At 49.6% G+C, this 15,400-nt stretch overlaps 1 protein-coding gene across 3 annotated transcripts in view; it reads right to left on the bottom strand.

Annotated features, from left to right (window-relative positions):
• cntn2 (contactin 2) overlaps nt 1-15,400 on the bottom strand; it is a 203,881-nt gene that overhangs the window by 63,157 nt on the left and 125,324 nt on the right. For all 3 annotated transcript variants that reach the window (XM_072480105.1, XM_072480107.1, XM_072480106.1), the window contains exon 7: nt 4,006-4,108. In XM_072480105.1, coding sequence (XP_072336206.1) covers nt 4,006-4,108 — 103 coding nt within the window. The remainder of the gene's footprint in view (nt 1-4,005; nt 4,109-15,400) is intronic.

The following is a 15,400-nucleotide window of genomic DNA, read 5'->3' as shown; positions in this document are numbered from 1 at the left end:
TTGACCAACGGCACTGAAAATGTGTTTGTTGGTTTTTAATCACAGCAGCTTGTAGCTGGCACATCTGTCTCCGCTTCAAAAATACTTAATTGTCTCAGAATTGCTTTGGTGCGTGCTAAGGGTATAAAAGACGCTATATAAATGCAATTTTTAAAATTAAAGTTTGAAGATGAAGTTTTCTGCGTGAACAGAAGATTGTGCGAGACTGGCCCCTGTGAGGTTATGGGATAGAATTTGACGTTGGCGTTGTTATTGATTAAACACTCGCAGACGTCTATCAAATTCTTCTCACTCTTTAAAAAAAATAAATTTAGAGTACCCAATTCGTTTTTTCCAATTAAGGGGCAATTTTAGCGTGTTCAATCCACCTACCCTGCACATCAAACACGGGGAGAATGCGCAAACTCCACAGGGACAATGACCCAGAGCCGGGATCGATCCTGGGACCTCAGCGCCGTGAGACTGCAGTGCTACCCATTGCGCCACCGTGCTGCCCTCTTCTCACTCTTTTCACCAAGCGTTAAAACATTTAAATAATCTGAACGCATAGAGGAGAGAGGAGGTTGATAAGAGATTGTTAAGTGTTGGTGTCATTACCTCAGCAGCAATAACCACAACACTCATAACTCAAATGTCGGTCGGCATCACTGTGATTCTTGTGACTAGACAGGTTCAAATGTCACCCCACTGTTGTACGTCATCACATTATCCAAACATTTCACATCTGGATTTGGCTACAAGTCATATGTGGCCCTGCAATTGTGTAAGTTTCGAGCATCTTTTGTATCCGATGGAGGGTCATTGACCTGAAACATTGGCCTGAATTTTCGTGGGGACAGAGAGGACCTCGGCGTATCTAAAATGGCACTTGAGCTCCAGGTTCTAGTTTTCAGACCCATAGTTCACAGGTGCAGCTGTCTTCAAAAAGTTCTAATTTTCATTTGTGCGACATCCAAAACATGACTCGTGGGTGTTACACTTTTCAAAAGAAGGTCTATTGGAGAAGTCCAGTGACCCTTTTGCTTAGGTTCTGGAACACCTTTAGAAAGGACTGGGGACAGCTTTGGGAGAGGTAAGATGCTGTTTAGGAGAGGTCAATTTCTAATTGGGATTGTTAAAGTAGACATAAAAGTGTGTCAAAAGTGGATAAGCTCATTGGAACTATAAAGATGGGAAAACATTTAACTTCCCTTGGAACTATGAAGCTGTTAAGGCATTAAATCTCCTGGTCTTTAAATTTAAAAAAGAGCAGACTGTAGTTCAATAAAGTGTGTGCTTGCTATTTCACTCTGTCGATTGACAGAGTGAAAGTTGGAGTAATACCTAGCGCAAAGGAAGATGGCTGTGGTTGTTGGATGTCAATCATCTCAGCTCCAGGACATCATTGCAAGAGTTCCTCAGCGTAGTGTCCTAGACACAACCATCTTCAGCTGCTTGAGCAATGATCTTTCTTGCATGGAATGTTCGCTAATGTTGTTCCGTCTCATTCACAACTCCTCAGATACTGAATCAGTCCATGTACAAATAGAGCAAGACCTGGATAATATCCAGGCTTGGGCTGACAAGTGGCAAATAACATACATGCCACACATGTGCCAGGCAATGACCTTCTTCAACAAAAGCAAATCGAACCATTTCCCATTGACATTCAATGGTATTACTATTTCTGAATCCCTCATTACTAACAGCCTGGGGGTTACCATTGACCAGAAACCGAGCTGGACTAGCCATATAAATACTCTGGCTACAAGAGCAGGCCAGAGGCTACGAATTGTGTGGCAAATAGCACAGCTCTTGATTTTTCAAAGCCCGTCCACCATCTACAAGGCACAAGTCAGGGGTGTGATGAAATATTCTCCATTTTCCTGGACGAGTGCAGCTCCAAAAACACTCAAGAAGCTTGACACCATCCAGGACAAAGCATCTACTTTATTAGCACTCCATCCACACACATTCACCCCCACCCCCCCACCCTGCATTGCCAACACACAGTGGCAGCCGTATATGCAGCATCTACAAGATGCAATGTAGGAACTCACCAAGGACCCTTAGGCAACACCTTCCAAACCCACAACCACTAACATCCAGAAGGAAAGGGCAATAGACACATGGGAACATTGCCACCTGAATGTTCCCCTCCAAGCTACTCACCATCCTGACTTTGAAATATATCTCTGTTCCTCCACTGTCACTGAGTCAAAATCCTGGAACTCCCTCCCCAGTAGCACTGTGGTTGTACCTACACCACGTGGACTGCAGCAGCTCAAGATGGCAGCTCACCACCACCTTTTCAAAGACAATTAGCGACGGGAAATAAATGCTGGTTTAGCCAGCAAAGCACACATCCCAAGAAAGGATGAAAGAACGCATAAAGCGGAGGGTTATCACTACACGATTTGTGCTGCATGATTGATTTCACCAACCACTATTATCACAGAGGGATGCCTGTCAGTCCATAGTTTTGCTGACAGTTCCAAGTTGGTATAAAATCTTTGATGCTACGAATACAAATGCTTGTTTTTATAGGGGATTAATTAGTTGAAATAATTTAAATGTAGAGAGTGGGTTTTATCAATTAGCGTTTTGTTTCCAAAAATACTGAAATCATCAATAAGCAATTAGAAGGTTATTTTATTTTATCTCAGCATGGGTCCCGAGGTCTGCCATGGCCTGTACTGAGTTGGCTTGGAAATTGTAAGAGCAAACGATCATGAGTAGGAGGCAAGGGTGAGCATGAACTGGCACTAAGTTGACATGGGAGCTATAAAAGGCTATGGGTGTGTGTGCGGTAGAGGTACATAGGTTGTTATGAAGGGCATGAGGGTCAGGTGATTGTGTGGGCGGCATGAAGTCGAATGGATTGGCATGGATGTGTCCTGGGCATGTGTGGAGGGTGACGGGGTGTGAGGCGTGAGAGATAGATGGCCGCCTTGTTTTGTTTTCTTGATCTTTTTTACAGCAAAGTGCTGGATCAGCGGGGCTGGCCTTTCAGACAGCACGCCCAGCACTCGGTAACCCTATCCTGGCTGGGCCTGCACTGTTTCCTATTAACCCAGCTCCCCCCCCCCCCCCCCCCCGCCCACCCACCCCGGAATGAAAATCGGATCACCCGCGGCACTTTCTCCTGAGTCGGGTTTGTCGGAACCTTTCCGACCCTGCGCTCCCTACTTGGGCGAGGAAATTCAGGCCTTTCGCTCTGCTTCTTCCTCCACCGGAGTTGTCAGACCTGCTGAGCATTTCTGTCATTTTGCCAGTTTCCTTTCCGATTTCCAGCATCCACGGTATTTTGCATTTGGAAATAAACAATTCTGACATCCTAAGAGGAGGTCATCCAACAGCCTGACTGAGGTCAAAGAGCCCAATTCACCCATCGTCTAAGAATTAAATGAGATATAGAGTAGAATGGAATCACAATAGTAGCCTACAGCAGAGGCCATTTTGCCCCCTTTCCTCTGTTGACTCTGAAAGAGTTGGCCAATTAGTCCCAACCCACTTGCTCATTGTTTTGCCATCCTGAAAATGATTTTATTTCATGGATGCTAAGTACAGTTTTGATCTCCTCGTCTCAGGAAGGCCAGTCTTGCTTTATAGAGAATGCAGAGAACTGTCACCAGGCTGAGTTCTGGGTGAGGCCTTTGTCCCATGAGACTGAGTAGACTAGGCCTCACTTCCCTGGGAACCTCAAGGTAAAAGGCTGGCCATCTGGGACTGAGACGAGGAGTCTTCACTTGAAAGAGTTGTGAATTTGGGGGATTCTCTACCCTCGAGGCACAGTCCTTGAGTACATTCAAGATCGAGCGTGACACAATTCGGCATACTAAAGAAATCGAGGGCTGTGAGGTTGGGCGGGAAAGTGGAGTTGGGGTTGAACATCAGCCATGATTTTAATGAGAGCCGGAGCAGGATTGCAGGGTGAATAATCTACTCCTCCGCCTATGTCTTATGTCCCAATTCCTTTTTGAGAGTTACGATCCATTTTGTGAGCTACACGACAACATCACTCACTTTCCGAAGGCAAAGCACTCCAAGTTCAGCGATTGTCCAGCCAGCGCATAGGTCTCAGAGGGAAATTTCACCCGGATGTGTGGCGAATGAGTACGAGTGTCACCTAGAGAGCAAGAAAAAACACAGATCAGGGAGGAGCTCCATGGCGAAGGATTCCAGGTGGTGATGGAGGATTGAAGGAACAAAACAAAACCTTTCATGATATTGTTGCTCCTTAGCTCGTTCAGTCATCTTCCAGTTCACGAAGACCATTGCAATCCTTCATCCAACTCAGATGTTTAAAGAGTAAATTGATTGCTCCTGGAGTTAAAGTTTACTCCGAGGACAGTGATCACTGAATAAAACGGTCGTGTGGCAAATCAGAGGTGATCTCTGCGGCCAACGTATGGAATGGTTACAGCACAGAAGGAAGACATTCCACCAATTATGTCCATGCCAGATCTCTGTGAGAGCTTTACCCACTCTCCTGCCTTCCCTGTAACCCAAACGTTTCTTCCTTCCACCAGACACTCAGACATTTACCTGTTGCTTACAAATGTTTTTCCTCATGTCACCATTGCTTCTTTTTGCCAGTCACGGGGCAGATTCCCGACCCTCCCCCCAATGGGAACAGTTTCTCCCCACGTTGACTCTGTCCAGTGTCCGCATGATTTTGAACACCTCTATCAAATCTACTCTCTACCTCCCCTTCTCCAAAGAGAATAAGCCAGACTTCGCCAATCCATGAAACCCCCATCATCACTGGAGGAATCCTCGTGAATCTAAATTCTGGCCTTTCGCTGAACGAGATCCCAAGATCTGAAGGGCGCGATTCTCCGATATTGAGGCCAAGTGTTCGCGCCGTCGTGTTTCACGACGGTGCGAACAGGGCCCGGGCACGACCTATTCTGGCCCCCACAGGGGGCCAGCATGGCGCTGGAGCGGTTCCCGCCGCTCCAGCCTCCTTACGCGACGCCAAATGGGTGCCGCGCATACCCGCGCATGCGCAGTTGGGACAGCTCAATCCTGTGCATGCGCAGTTGGGCCGCGCCATCCTGCACATGCGCGCGGAACTTCTTACACGCGCCGGCCCCGACCCAACATGGGGTCGGTGTTCAGGGGCCGGCCACGGCAGGAAGTAGGACTGGGGGGGGGGGGGGGGGGGGGGCGGGGGGGGGGGGGGGGAGAGGCCGGCCAGCCGATCGGTGGGCCCCAATCGCGGGCCAGACCCCATTGAAGGCCCCCCTCCCCCCCTCACAGGCCGCCCACGAGCGTTCCTGCAGAGTTCCCGCCGGCACCTCGGAGAATCGTGCGCCAGCGTCAGGGCGTCGTGGCGCGGTTGTGGCGATTCTCTGGCCCGACGCGGGGCTCGGAGAATCACGCCCGAAATCCCCACCCAAAACCTCTCCACTCTGCTCCTCTCCTGAGATGCACTTCAAAAAAAAGCAACCTCTTCTGACCAATCTGTTGGTCACCAGTTCAATTAACCTTTTCCGTGGTAAAATTATTGATTTGATAATAGGCCTGCCAAGTGCCTTGACAAATTTTATTCTGAATTCAAATTATCATTGCATAAAGATTAACAAAACTTACCTTTATATTTTCCCTTTTGTCTCCGTTCCACTCCTCCCGCCTCCACATTTCCCCACATCTTTGCGCTCGTATCCCTTCCTCACTGCTACAAGGACCCTCACTCAATAGTGAGTGCTAATTGCCATTTGCATCAAATGACAAATGGACATTCACAATGAGAGAACTTGGACCATGGGTATCTGGAGGACAGGATAGTCTAGATCAATTCTACCCTCAACCGGTAAAGGCCTTTAGTATTTCAGCAGGTGCGGCAGTATTGGCGAATGCCCGTTACTTGTTTTTCACATTCTGGCTGCATTTTAATGCAGTTGCGTTGAGCGAGAGATTTACTGGGCTATGGAGAAAGGGCAGGAGAGCATGACTAATTAGATAACTCTTTCAAAGAGCCAGCAGAGCCACGATAGACTGAATGGCCTCCTTTGGCATTGTCTCAATCTTTGAATCGATGTGAAGGGTTCATTAATCTCTCCCCCGGATGAGAGTGACTTAATTTAGCCAACTGTAGCATCGTCGTCACACCGAAAACCAATAGCCCCAAGAGCCTTTGGAGTAATCTTTAAGCTTTCTTCTTCAAATGTACTTTTAAAAAATGGATTTTGTGGTATTCGAGGTGAGATCTATTCGAGTTTGGAAGGGAACACTTTGGAAGAGTACCAGCGTTAGCATTTGGAGTGCAGTTAATTGTAAAGTAGAACACCTCCTTTATCTCTTGTAACAGTGTGCCTCAAGTTAAAACCCACTAGTATGTTGCTTTGTGACTCCTACACTCGTTAACCTTGAGGATGATTGACAACTTAATGTAAAATAGTCCTGAATTGGACCTAATTTTATTGCAGGACATGAATATTTATTTGGTACTTATTCATTCTTAGGATGTGGGAGGTGCTTTGTTTAACCGTCGTCTCCCTAGTTGCCCTTCAGGATATGGTGGAAGCTGCCTCCTTGAACGTCCGCGCGTAGCTAGCCTGAAATCGCCCAGACGGATTTTATATCAGGAGCGGATCCCTGGCTTTTTTCCGCTTCCATAGCTAAGGGACACTGGTTCTCACTGGAACATCTTACCCAGCAGTGAGCAGCTGAGGCCAGAGCAGGAATTGTCTTTTCTGTTGTGGATGGGTGCTTTGGTGCTTTTACCAACTACAGACTTTCATGCTACCCTCAGCATACAGCAGAGCTGCTGGTAGTAATGTCAGACCTGGACTGGAATAGGAAACAAAATGATGTCCTAGGTGGACAAGGAGATGTAAGAAATTACGCCATCATTGACTGACAATTGCTCTCACCTCACTACCCCTATAGGGCGGAACGGTTGCACCGTGGTTAGCACTGCTGCCTCGCAGCTCCAGCGACCCGGGTTCAATTCCGACCTTGGGTAAGTGTGTGGAATTTTCACGCTCTCCCCGTGTGTGCGTGGGTTTCCTCCGGGTGCTCCGGTTTCCTCCCACTGTCCAAAGATGTGCAGGTTAAGTGGATTGGCCACGCTAAATTGCCCCTGAGTGTCCAAGAGGTTAGGTGGGGTTGCAGGGATGGGGCAGGGGAGTGGGCCTTGGTAGGGTGCTCTTTCTGAGCGATGGTGCAGACTCAATGGGCCGAATGGCCTGCTGTTTCATTGTGGGGACGCTATGTTCTACGGTTCTATTGTGAATGGCCGCATAATAATACAAACAAAATTGGGAACTATTTCTGAGGAGAAAACATATCCATTCCAGGAGCAGGTGATTTAAATTTATTATTAACGATTAAAAGCCAGGAGGGTTTAAATTTATGTACTATTAAGCAGATTTATTTTGATCACCATTGCAAAGTGGCTCAGCAAGACTTAAAGAATTAAATTGATTTTCATTAAATTCCTGCTTACTGGGTTATAACCAGCTCACAGTGAAACGACAAACTGAATACACAGGGGATAATCCCAATTTGGAGATGCAGGAAGCAGAACACATTTTATTTCTTAATTATGAGGATGGAAGCCATATGTTAGGATGCCCTGGGCACGTGGGCGGTCAATTCCAACCCAACCGTCCTGGAGTCACAACACAAGTGAATTAACCAATAATTCTTATAAAAATACCCAAAGTCAGGGTGGCCATGGTGTTTCAGTGGTTAGCACTGCTGCCTCACGGTACTGAGGAGCCAGGTTCGTTCCCGGCCCCAGGCTACTGTCCGTGTGGAGTTTGCTCATTCTCCCCGTGTCTGCGTGCCTCTCTCCCCCACAACCCAAAGGTGTGTAGTGGAGGTGGATTGGCCATAATAAATTGCCCCTGAATTGGAATTAAAAAATAAATACACCCAAAGTCTTTGGCTGCCCAATAATTACAGTCACTAGAGATGTAAATTAATGTTTATTTATAACAAGAAGTGTAACGAAATACACAGCAAATACAGTTGGTTAACTATTAACTAATACCTCACTCCATTCTAAATTGCCTCCCACCCTCGACACACACACACACACATACACAGGCCAGACCAACACAGAGGGGTGGAAAGGGGTAAAAATAGTAAGTGAAAGGGAAAATATTCTTTACTTCAGAGGATGCATCTTAGCATGCTTTCTTCATAGTAGACTTGCAGATTAAAGTCTTAGTTTTGCAGCCCGTATTGGTCTTTCCTGTAGTTTTGAAATAGCATACCCACAACTTTCCTGGAGAGACAGAGTCTTTCTCATCAAACCTTGCTTTCAGTTCGTGGTTTGACTTCAGGCCTCTGTCGTTCCAGGAATCCAACACCCACAGGCTTTCTGGAGAGAGAGAGGAAGCCCCCGCAGCAGCCTTCTGGAGAGAGTTAACAGCAGCTTTCTGGAGAGAGTTAGCAATAGCTCTCTTGGAGAAGATTAGCAAACACTTTTTGGAGAGGATTAGCAAGACCTTTTTGCCCTGTCAGAAGTGAAACTGAAACCTCCTTAGATCTCTGAATAATTTAGTGGGATAAGATTCAATCACCACCTGTTACCGGGCAAAGTACAGTCTTCTGAGCCAATTCATTGGCCACCGGGCCAATCAATCAGTCCATCTCTGTCACAGGTGCCAGCCAGTCTACAGCTCCAGTTTAAACAGCACATGTTTCTGAATTCTTCTCCATGAATTAAAGGTACAGGGTGCCTTAAAGACACATTTCCATTAATCATCCACGGATCAAAAATGTAACGCCAAAAAATAAAAGAAAGGGGAAATAAGGCAATAAACAGGGAGTAAACAGAAAGGACCCTTACATATAGATGAGTGCAACTTGAGTTTAACAAGGTTCAAGTCCCACTCCAGGGCTTGGACACAGAAGTCAGAATTGTCAAGTCAGTGCAGAACTGAGGGGGTGCTGCACTGTCAGAGGTGCCGTCTTTTGGACAAGACTTTGAACAGAGGTCTCACCTGACAGTTCGGATAGACGTAAAATATCTCATGGTACTGTTTCAAAGAAGAGCAGGGATCTACGCCTGGTGCCATGGCCAATGCATATCACTCAATCAACATCACAAAAAGTAGATGAACTGGTCATTGCTACTGTTCGTGGGAGCTTGCTGTGCATAAATTAGATGTCATGTATCCTAGAACAGTGACTACACTTCAAAATTTAATTGGTTGTAAAGCAATTTGAGACATCTGGTGGTCTGGAAAGGTGCTATATAAATGTAAATCTTTTTTTTTTTTAGAAGAACAGTTTCCCAATTGGTCAGAAGTGATTTGGATACCAGGGGCGGGATTCTCCAACCATCCGCACTGGAATCGCGCCCGTGTGGGGGTGGAGAATAGCCGTTCACGCCGGAAATGTCTAGCCCAGCATCTCCCTCCCCCACATCCTGAACGTCAGGGGAGACCAGCCGTACATCCTCCTCCAGCACGTCACCCCTCTCCTGCGCCATGTTGTGGAGGACGCAACAGGCCTCCACGATGCGGGCGACTCTCCCAGCATCATACTGGAGGGCCACTCGATCACGCTCCTGGCCGCTACATGGATTTGTTGTAGCGGGTCTCCGCGTCGGTCTGTGGCGCCCGGATAGGTGTCATCAGCCACGACTGTTGCCCAGGAATCAACCCTCCAGCAGGCGGGGGGGGGGGGGGGGGGTCTTAAACATGCCAGGAATCGTCGAGTGTGCCAGGATGAAGGCGTCATGCACACTGCCCAGGTATCGGGCACAGACGTGTATGATGCGCAGCTGATGGTCACACATGAGCTGTATGTTCATTGAGTGGACCCCCTTTCGGTTTGTTAAGAGTGGCCTGTCATCTGCAGGTGTTTGTAGGGGGACATGAATCCCATTGATCACTCCCTGGACCCATAGCATGTCGGAGATGGCAGTGAATCCACCGGAATGGGCGTCCTGGTGGGCTTGGTCCACATTGGAATGGTTACTGGGCCGCCTGGGCATATCGGCCCTCAGTGACGACGCGGATGCACCTGTGCACTGAGGTCTGTGAGATTCGGACAGCTCCCCACTTGGTGCCTGAGAGGACCCCGTCGCAAAGATGTTCAAGGCGACCGTCACCTTGACGGCCACTGGGAGCGGGTTTCCTCCCCCATTACCCGCGGTGCCAGGTGTGCCGTGATCTGGAAGATATGTCGCACTGTCTCTCTGCTCAGCCGGAGTCTTCAGCAGCATGCCCGGTCCGGGAGGTCCTCGAATGACAGGTGCTGCCGGTACACGCGAGGCCTCATGTGGCTCCTCCTTGGTATCTCCTCCGCCTCCTCAGCCTGTTGGGCGACTGCCTCTCCGTCCTACGTTGCTGCCTCCTGTTCCTCTGGGGCTGGCTCTGCTGCTGCAGCTTCCTCCTCTGCGAGCAGCTCCAGCTCGTTCATCACGCTGCATCTCTCAGGGCTCCAGCGACTAGCAGGAAGGCCACCATTGCTAGGTGAATTCCAATATCCATTGTCTGCTGGGGGTGAATAGCCGACATGTTAGCATGGTGCATACCCCCTGTGCCCAACCAGGCCCACCGGGCTACATGGTTTCCCCCGGTTGGCACTGCGGACTCTGCCCCTGCATGTACCCCCACCATCCCCGCACCCCTGGCCTCATCAGTGCCTGGCACAATGGGAGCCTCTGGCCCTGGCGCTGACCCTGATGCAGGGGTACCATTGGCTGGCACTGCTCTTGCCAGCGGTACACTTCGAGGCCCTCATCCGGCATCCCCGTAGGGGCTACAGTGGGCGTTGCACTGGGTGGGCCGCCTGATGCCCGCCGTTGGGTGGCAGCCGGATTGGGGGGGGGGAATATGGCAGAGGGTGGGGTCCAGGGGTGGGCGGGGTGGCCACACGCAGACACCCGGGGCGTCATTCTCCGACCCCCCGCCAGGTCAGAGAATGGCCGTTGGCCGCCGTGAATCCCGCCCCCGCCCCCGCCGAAGTCTCCGGTACCGGAGATTGGGCGGGGGCGGGAATCGGGCCGCGCCGGTTGGCGGGACCCCCCGCTGGATTCTCCGGCCCGGATGGGCCGAAGTCCCGCACAGAAATTGCCTGTCCCGCCGACGTAAATCAAACCTGGTATTTACCGGCGGGACCAGGCGGAATGGGCGGGCTCCGGGGTCCTGGGGGGGGCACGGGGCGATCTGACCCCGGGGGGTGCCCCCACGGTGGCCTGGCCCGCGATCGGGGCCCACCGATCCGCGGGGGGGCCTGTGCCGTGGGGGCACTCTTTCCCTTCCGCCTCCACTACGGCCTCCACCATGGCGGAGGCGGAAGAGACTCTCGCCACTGCGCATGCGCGGGAAACTGACAGCGGCCGCTGACGCTCTCGCGCATGCGCCGCATTTCCGCGCCAGCTGGCGGGGCAACAAACGCCATTTCCGCCAGCTGGCGGGGCAGAAATCCCTCCGGCGTCGGCCTAGCCCCTCAATGTTGGGGCTAGGCCGCCAAAGATGCGGAGCATTCCGCACCTTTGGGCCGGCGCGATGCCCGTCTGATTGGCACCGTCTTTGGCGCCAGTCGGCGGACATCCCGCCGTTGGGGGAGAATTTCGCCCCCTATGTCACTCTGTAGAACCGGGGCCAAGTGGGTGGTCAGTGGGGTGCGCCGCAAGATGGCTCCCTTGCAGGCCACGGCAATTGCGACCAATGCCTGGACACCACCCCAGTCCCGTGGGGGGTCACTCCGGCCACTCGGCCTGTTCCCCCATCAACCCCCCCCAACCCCCCGGTCCTGGCAGGTCCCCCCCCCCCCACCCCGACCCGGCAGCCCATAGTCACTCCTCTCTGTGTGAGGCCTCCTCTCTCTTCCTTGTCAGCCACAACGTTGGTTTCACGATTTTTAAAAGCACAAGTGAACCTCGTCGTAGGGTACTCGATCAATCGGAGGTGGAGAATCGCGGAGGCATTGGAAAATACTGGGTCGGGAGGCTGATGATATGCAAACCGTGTTTACTGTACATGCGATCCGGACCGCATTGACGCCATTGCCGAGGTGACGGAGAATTGCGATTTTGCGTCAAATCGGCGCTCGCCACGAGTTTGGCGTCGGAACCTATTCTCCGCCCAATCGCGTTTCCCCATTTCAGCGTCGGCCAATGGAGAATGGAGTTTCTTTTCTTTTACACAGAAAGCTATACCTCAAGGAATGAACTTCTTCCAGTCATAATATTGATTTGTCTATTGTTCGGTTACTTAATGGGAATATCAGCTCTTTTGCCAATCAGAGTATAAAAGAGCTCCAACACAGAGTCACATTAATGATAATGCAATGACTGACAGCTGTCGATCATTATCAAAAAGTACGACGCTCTGGAGAGAGTACAAAGAAAATTTACAAGAAATATGCAAGGGCTTAATAATTGTAGCTATGAGGAGAGATTGGACGGGCTGGGGTTATTTTCCTTAGAACAGAGGAGGTTAAGGAGCGACCTAATTGAGGTGTACAAAATTATGAGGGGTGCAGACAAACGAGACAGGAAAAGCTTGTTTCTCTTAGCTGAGGGGGGTCAACTACCAGGGAGATAGATTTAAAATGATTGACAGATGGATAAAGGGGACAAGGGGAAAGACCTTCTCACCCAAAGGCTGGTACGTGTCTGAAATTCGCTGGCTAAGGTGGTGCTTGAGGCTGAAATGCTCAACTCATTTGACAGGTACCTGGGTCTGCATCTAATATGCTGGAACTTACAAGGCTAGGGCCCCGGTGCTGGGAAGTGGGATAATCCCCCCCCCCCCTCCCCCCCCCCCACCACCCTCTGTTAGCCCGCACAGACAGAATGGGCTGAATGGCCGCTTTCTGCACCTTAGCCTTTTTATGGTTCTATGATTGAATTTCAAAGAAGATCCATTATTCCTCGTGGACAGCGAAGGCACTTGAACAAACTCTGAAGCGTTGGCTGGAATTTATTTCAAGGCCTTAAAAGTGAATGCAGACCGAAACCAGGGATTTAAAAATATAATTGAAAATACTTCCCAGGGCTTTGTGCGAGGCCGGGTAAGTTACAGACAGTGGATTTTATGGATTATTCCGATCTTAAAAACTGACTGGACATCTGACTATATTTTGCTAAGCTCACGGAGGTGTATTCAAGCGTGAAATACGTTGCCACAGGGCATGGTTGAAGCATTGCATGCTTGAAGAGAAATTTGGCTAAATTTGAAGCAGAGGAGGATACAGGGCCCTGGGGAGATTTAGACGCACTGAGACTAGGTTGAATTACTCCAGTCAAAAACCCAGCACAGGCCTAATCGGATGGATGCCCGCTTCTGTGCTGCAAACTTCAATTTATTTTTAAATCATTTTATGGGATCCGGGTGTCACTCGAAAGGCCAGCATTTATTACTCGTTCCTAGTTGCCCTTAAGAAGCTGGTGGTGGGCCATCTGCTTGAACCGCTGCTGTCCACGTGGTGACATTACTCCCACAATGCTGTTCGGTAGGGAACTCCAGAGTTGAAGGAATGGCCGATATATTTCCAAGCACGGACACTTTCTGGCTCGAGGGAAGGTCGAGTGCAGGTGATGGTCTTGTCATGCCTCAGCTGTCCTTGTCCTTCTTGGTGGTGAAGGTCATGAGTTTGTGCGGCCAGGCCCGAAGCCTAAGTGACTTGCCCCGTGGCACCTCATAGATGCTGCTGGTTGTAGCTATGGTGGCCCGGAAGGAGTGGATGTGGTTGTGCTGCTAATCAAGCAAGCTGCTTTACCCTGGATGGTTTAGACCTTCTTGAGTATTGTTGGAGCTGAGCCCATCGAGTTCTATGTGTAATTCAAAGCTGGGTCTCACTATGACATGTAAGTTCCCCGGACAAACGTTTCATATTTGTCCGTATCTTTGTTCATAACATGATCGGTGCACCGATATAACATTGATTGCCGGTTGCTTTTAAATAGCATATGGCTATATGGATTGTGTTGGTTTATTGTCACGTGTACCGAGGTACAGTGAAAAGTATTGTTCTGCGTGCAGCTCAAACAGATCATTCTGCACATGAAAAGAAAATACATAATAGGGCAAAGACAAATACACAATGTAAATACTTAGACAGAGGCATCGGGTGAAGTTGTGTGAAGAGATCTGCTCAGTCCATAAGTCCGTAAGGGGGCTGTTTAGGAGTGTGGTGACAGTGGGGAAGAAGCTGGGCGGGATTCTCTCAGTCCACGCCGGGTCGGAGAATCGCCGGGCCGAATGCGAATTGCGCGACACCGCCCCGACGGCGGTCTGCCGATTCTCCGGTGAGCGGGGTGGGTGGGAGGGTCTGACCCCAGGGGGGGCCTCCACCATGGCTTGGCCTGCGATCGGGGTCTACTGATCGGCGGGCCGGCCTCTCGTGGTGGGGGCCTCTTTTGCTCCGTGCCGGCCCTTGCAGCCCTACGGCATGTTGCGCGGGGCCAGCGCGGAGAAGGGAGCTACCGCGCATTTGCGCCGGTCGCAGTGCGCATGCGCAGACCCGCGGCGCCCATTTGACGCGGGTATCGTCAGCTGGAGCGCCATGGGTCGCTCCAGTGCCGTGCTGGCCTCCTGTAGGGCTCAGGATCGCTGCTCCTGTGACAGCGTCAACACTTAGCCTCAGGATCAGAGAATTCAGCCCGCTGTTTTTTAATCTGTTTGTGCGAGTTGTCAGACTTTTGTATCTCTTGCCCGATGGAAGAAGTTGGAAGAGTGAGTAAGCTGGGTGAGAGGGATCTTTGATTATGCTGCCCGCTTTCCCAAGGCAGCGGGAGGTGTTGACAGAGTCAATGGTGGGAGGCGAGTTTGTGAGCAGCATATTTGATAAATGGGAGTAATTCTGTGACCTAATGATCCCCTTAGTCCTCGGATCTTCACAGATTTGACAGCTTGAAAGTATTTCACAAGGATTGCAAAAATGTCCTTAAACTGTACTGTGGCCTTGCTGCCACAGTTTCCAAACATATACGTATTTTGCATTGCCATGCACATTTGTGAAAGATTATTTGCAGAATCAAACATTGCTACACATTTAGATTTGTTGTTTAATTATAATGAATTAATGATCTGGGAGATTTAGATAATGACCAATTAAAACATTTTCAGAAGTACAGATGTCATCCTGTGCGCACGGCACCTCTGGGACATATTTTTTTTAAAAATGTTTGAATAATTAATTTCATTTGGGTGCAAAGCAGATCTTATTGATAAAATTTGATCTTATTGAAATCGTGATCAATATCTACCGTGTTAAAAAAACAATCGCACAGAACGGGTGCTGGTAATTAACTGAGTTCAGGGTTTTCACCGGGCAGTTCATTACTTCCATAATGCTGTTCAAACCCCCAAATTAAAAGGAACTTTGTTTGCATACATTTTGAAACGCTCCTTGTACATTGCGATCATTCATCTATTAGCTCAAGAATGAAATGGCCAAAATAAAAAAAACAGCAACAGATGGCGTGTAATGTTTGTGCATC

The sequence above is a fragment of the Scyliorhinus torazame genome, chromosome 17, assembly GCF_047496885.1.
Source record: "Scyliorhinus torazame isolate Kashiwa2021f chromosome 17, sScyTor2.1, whole genome shotgun sequence".
Classification (NCBI taxonomy): Eukaryota; Metazoa; Chordata; class Chondrichthyes; order Carcharhiniformes; family Scyliorhinidae; genus Scyliorhinus; species Scyliorhinus torazame.
The sequence above is the reverse complement of the archived record's forward strand: the minus strand, read 5'-3'. Positions and strand labels throughout refer to the sequence as shown.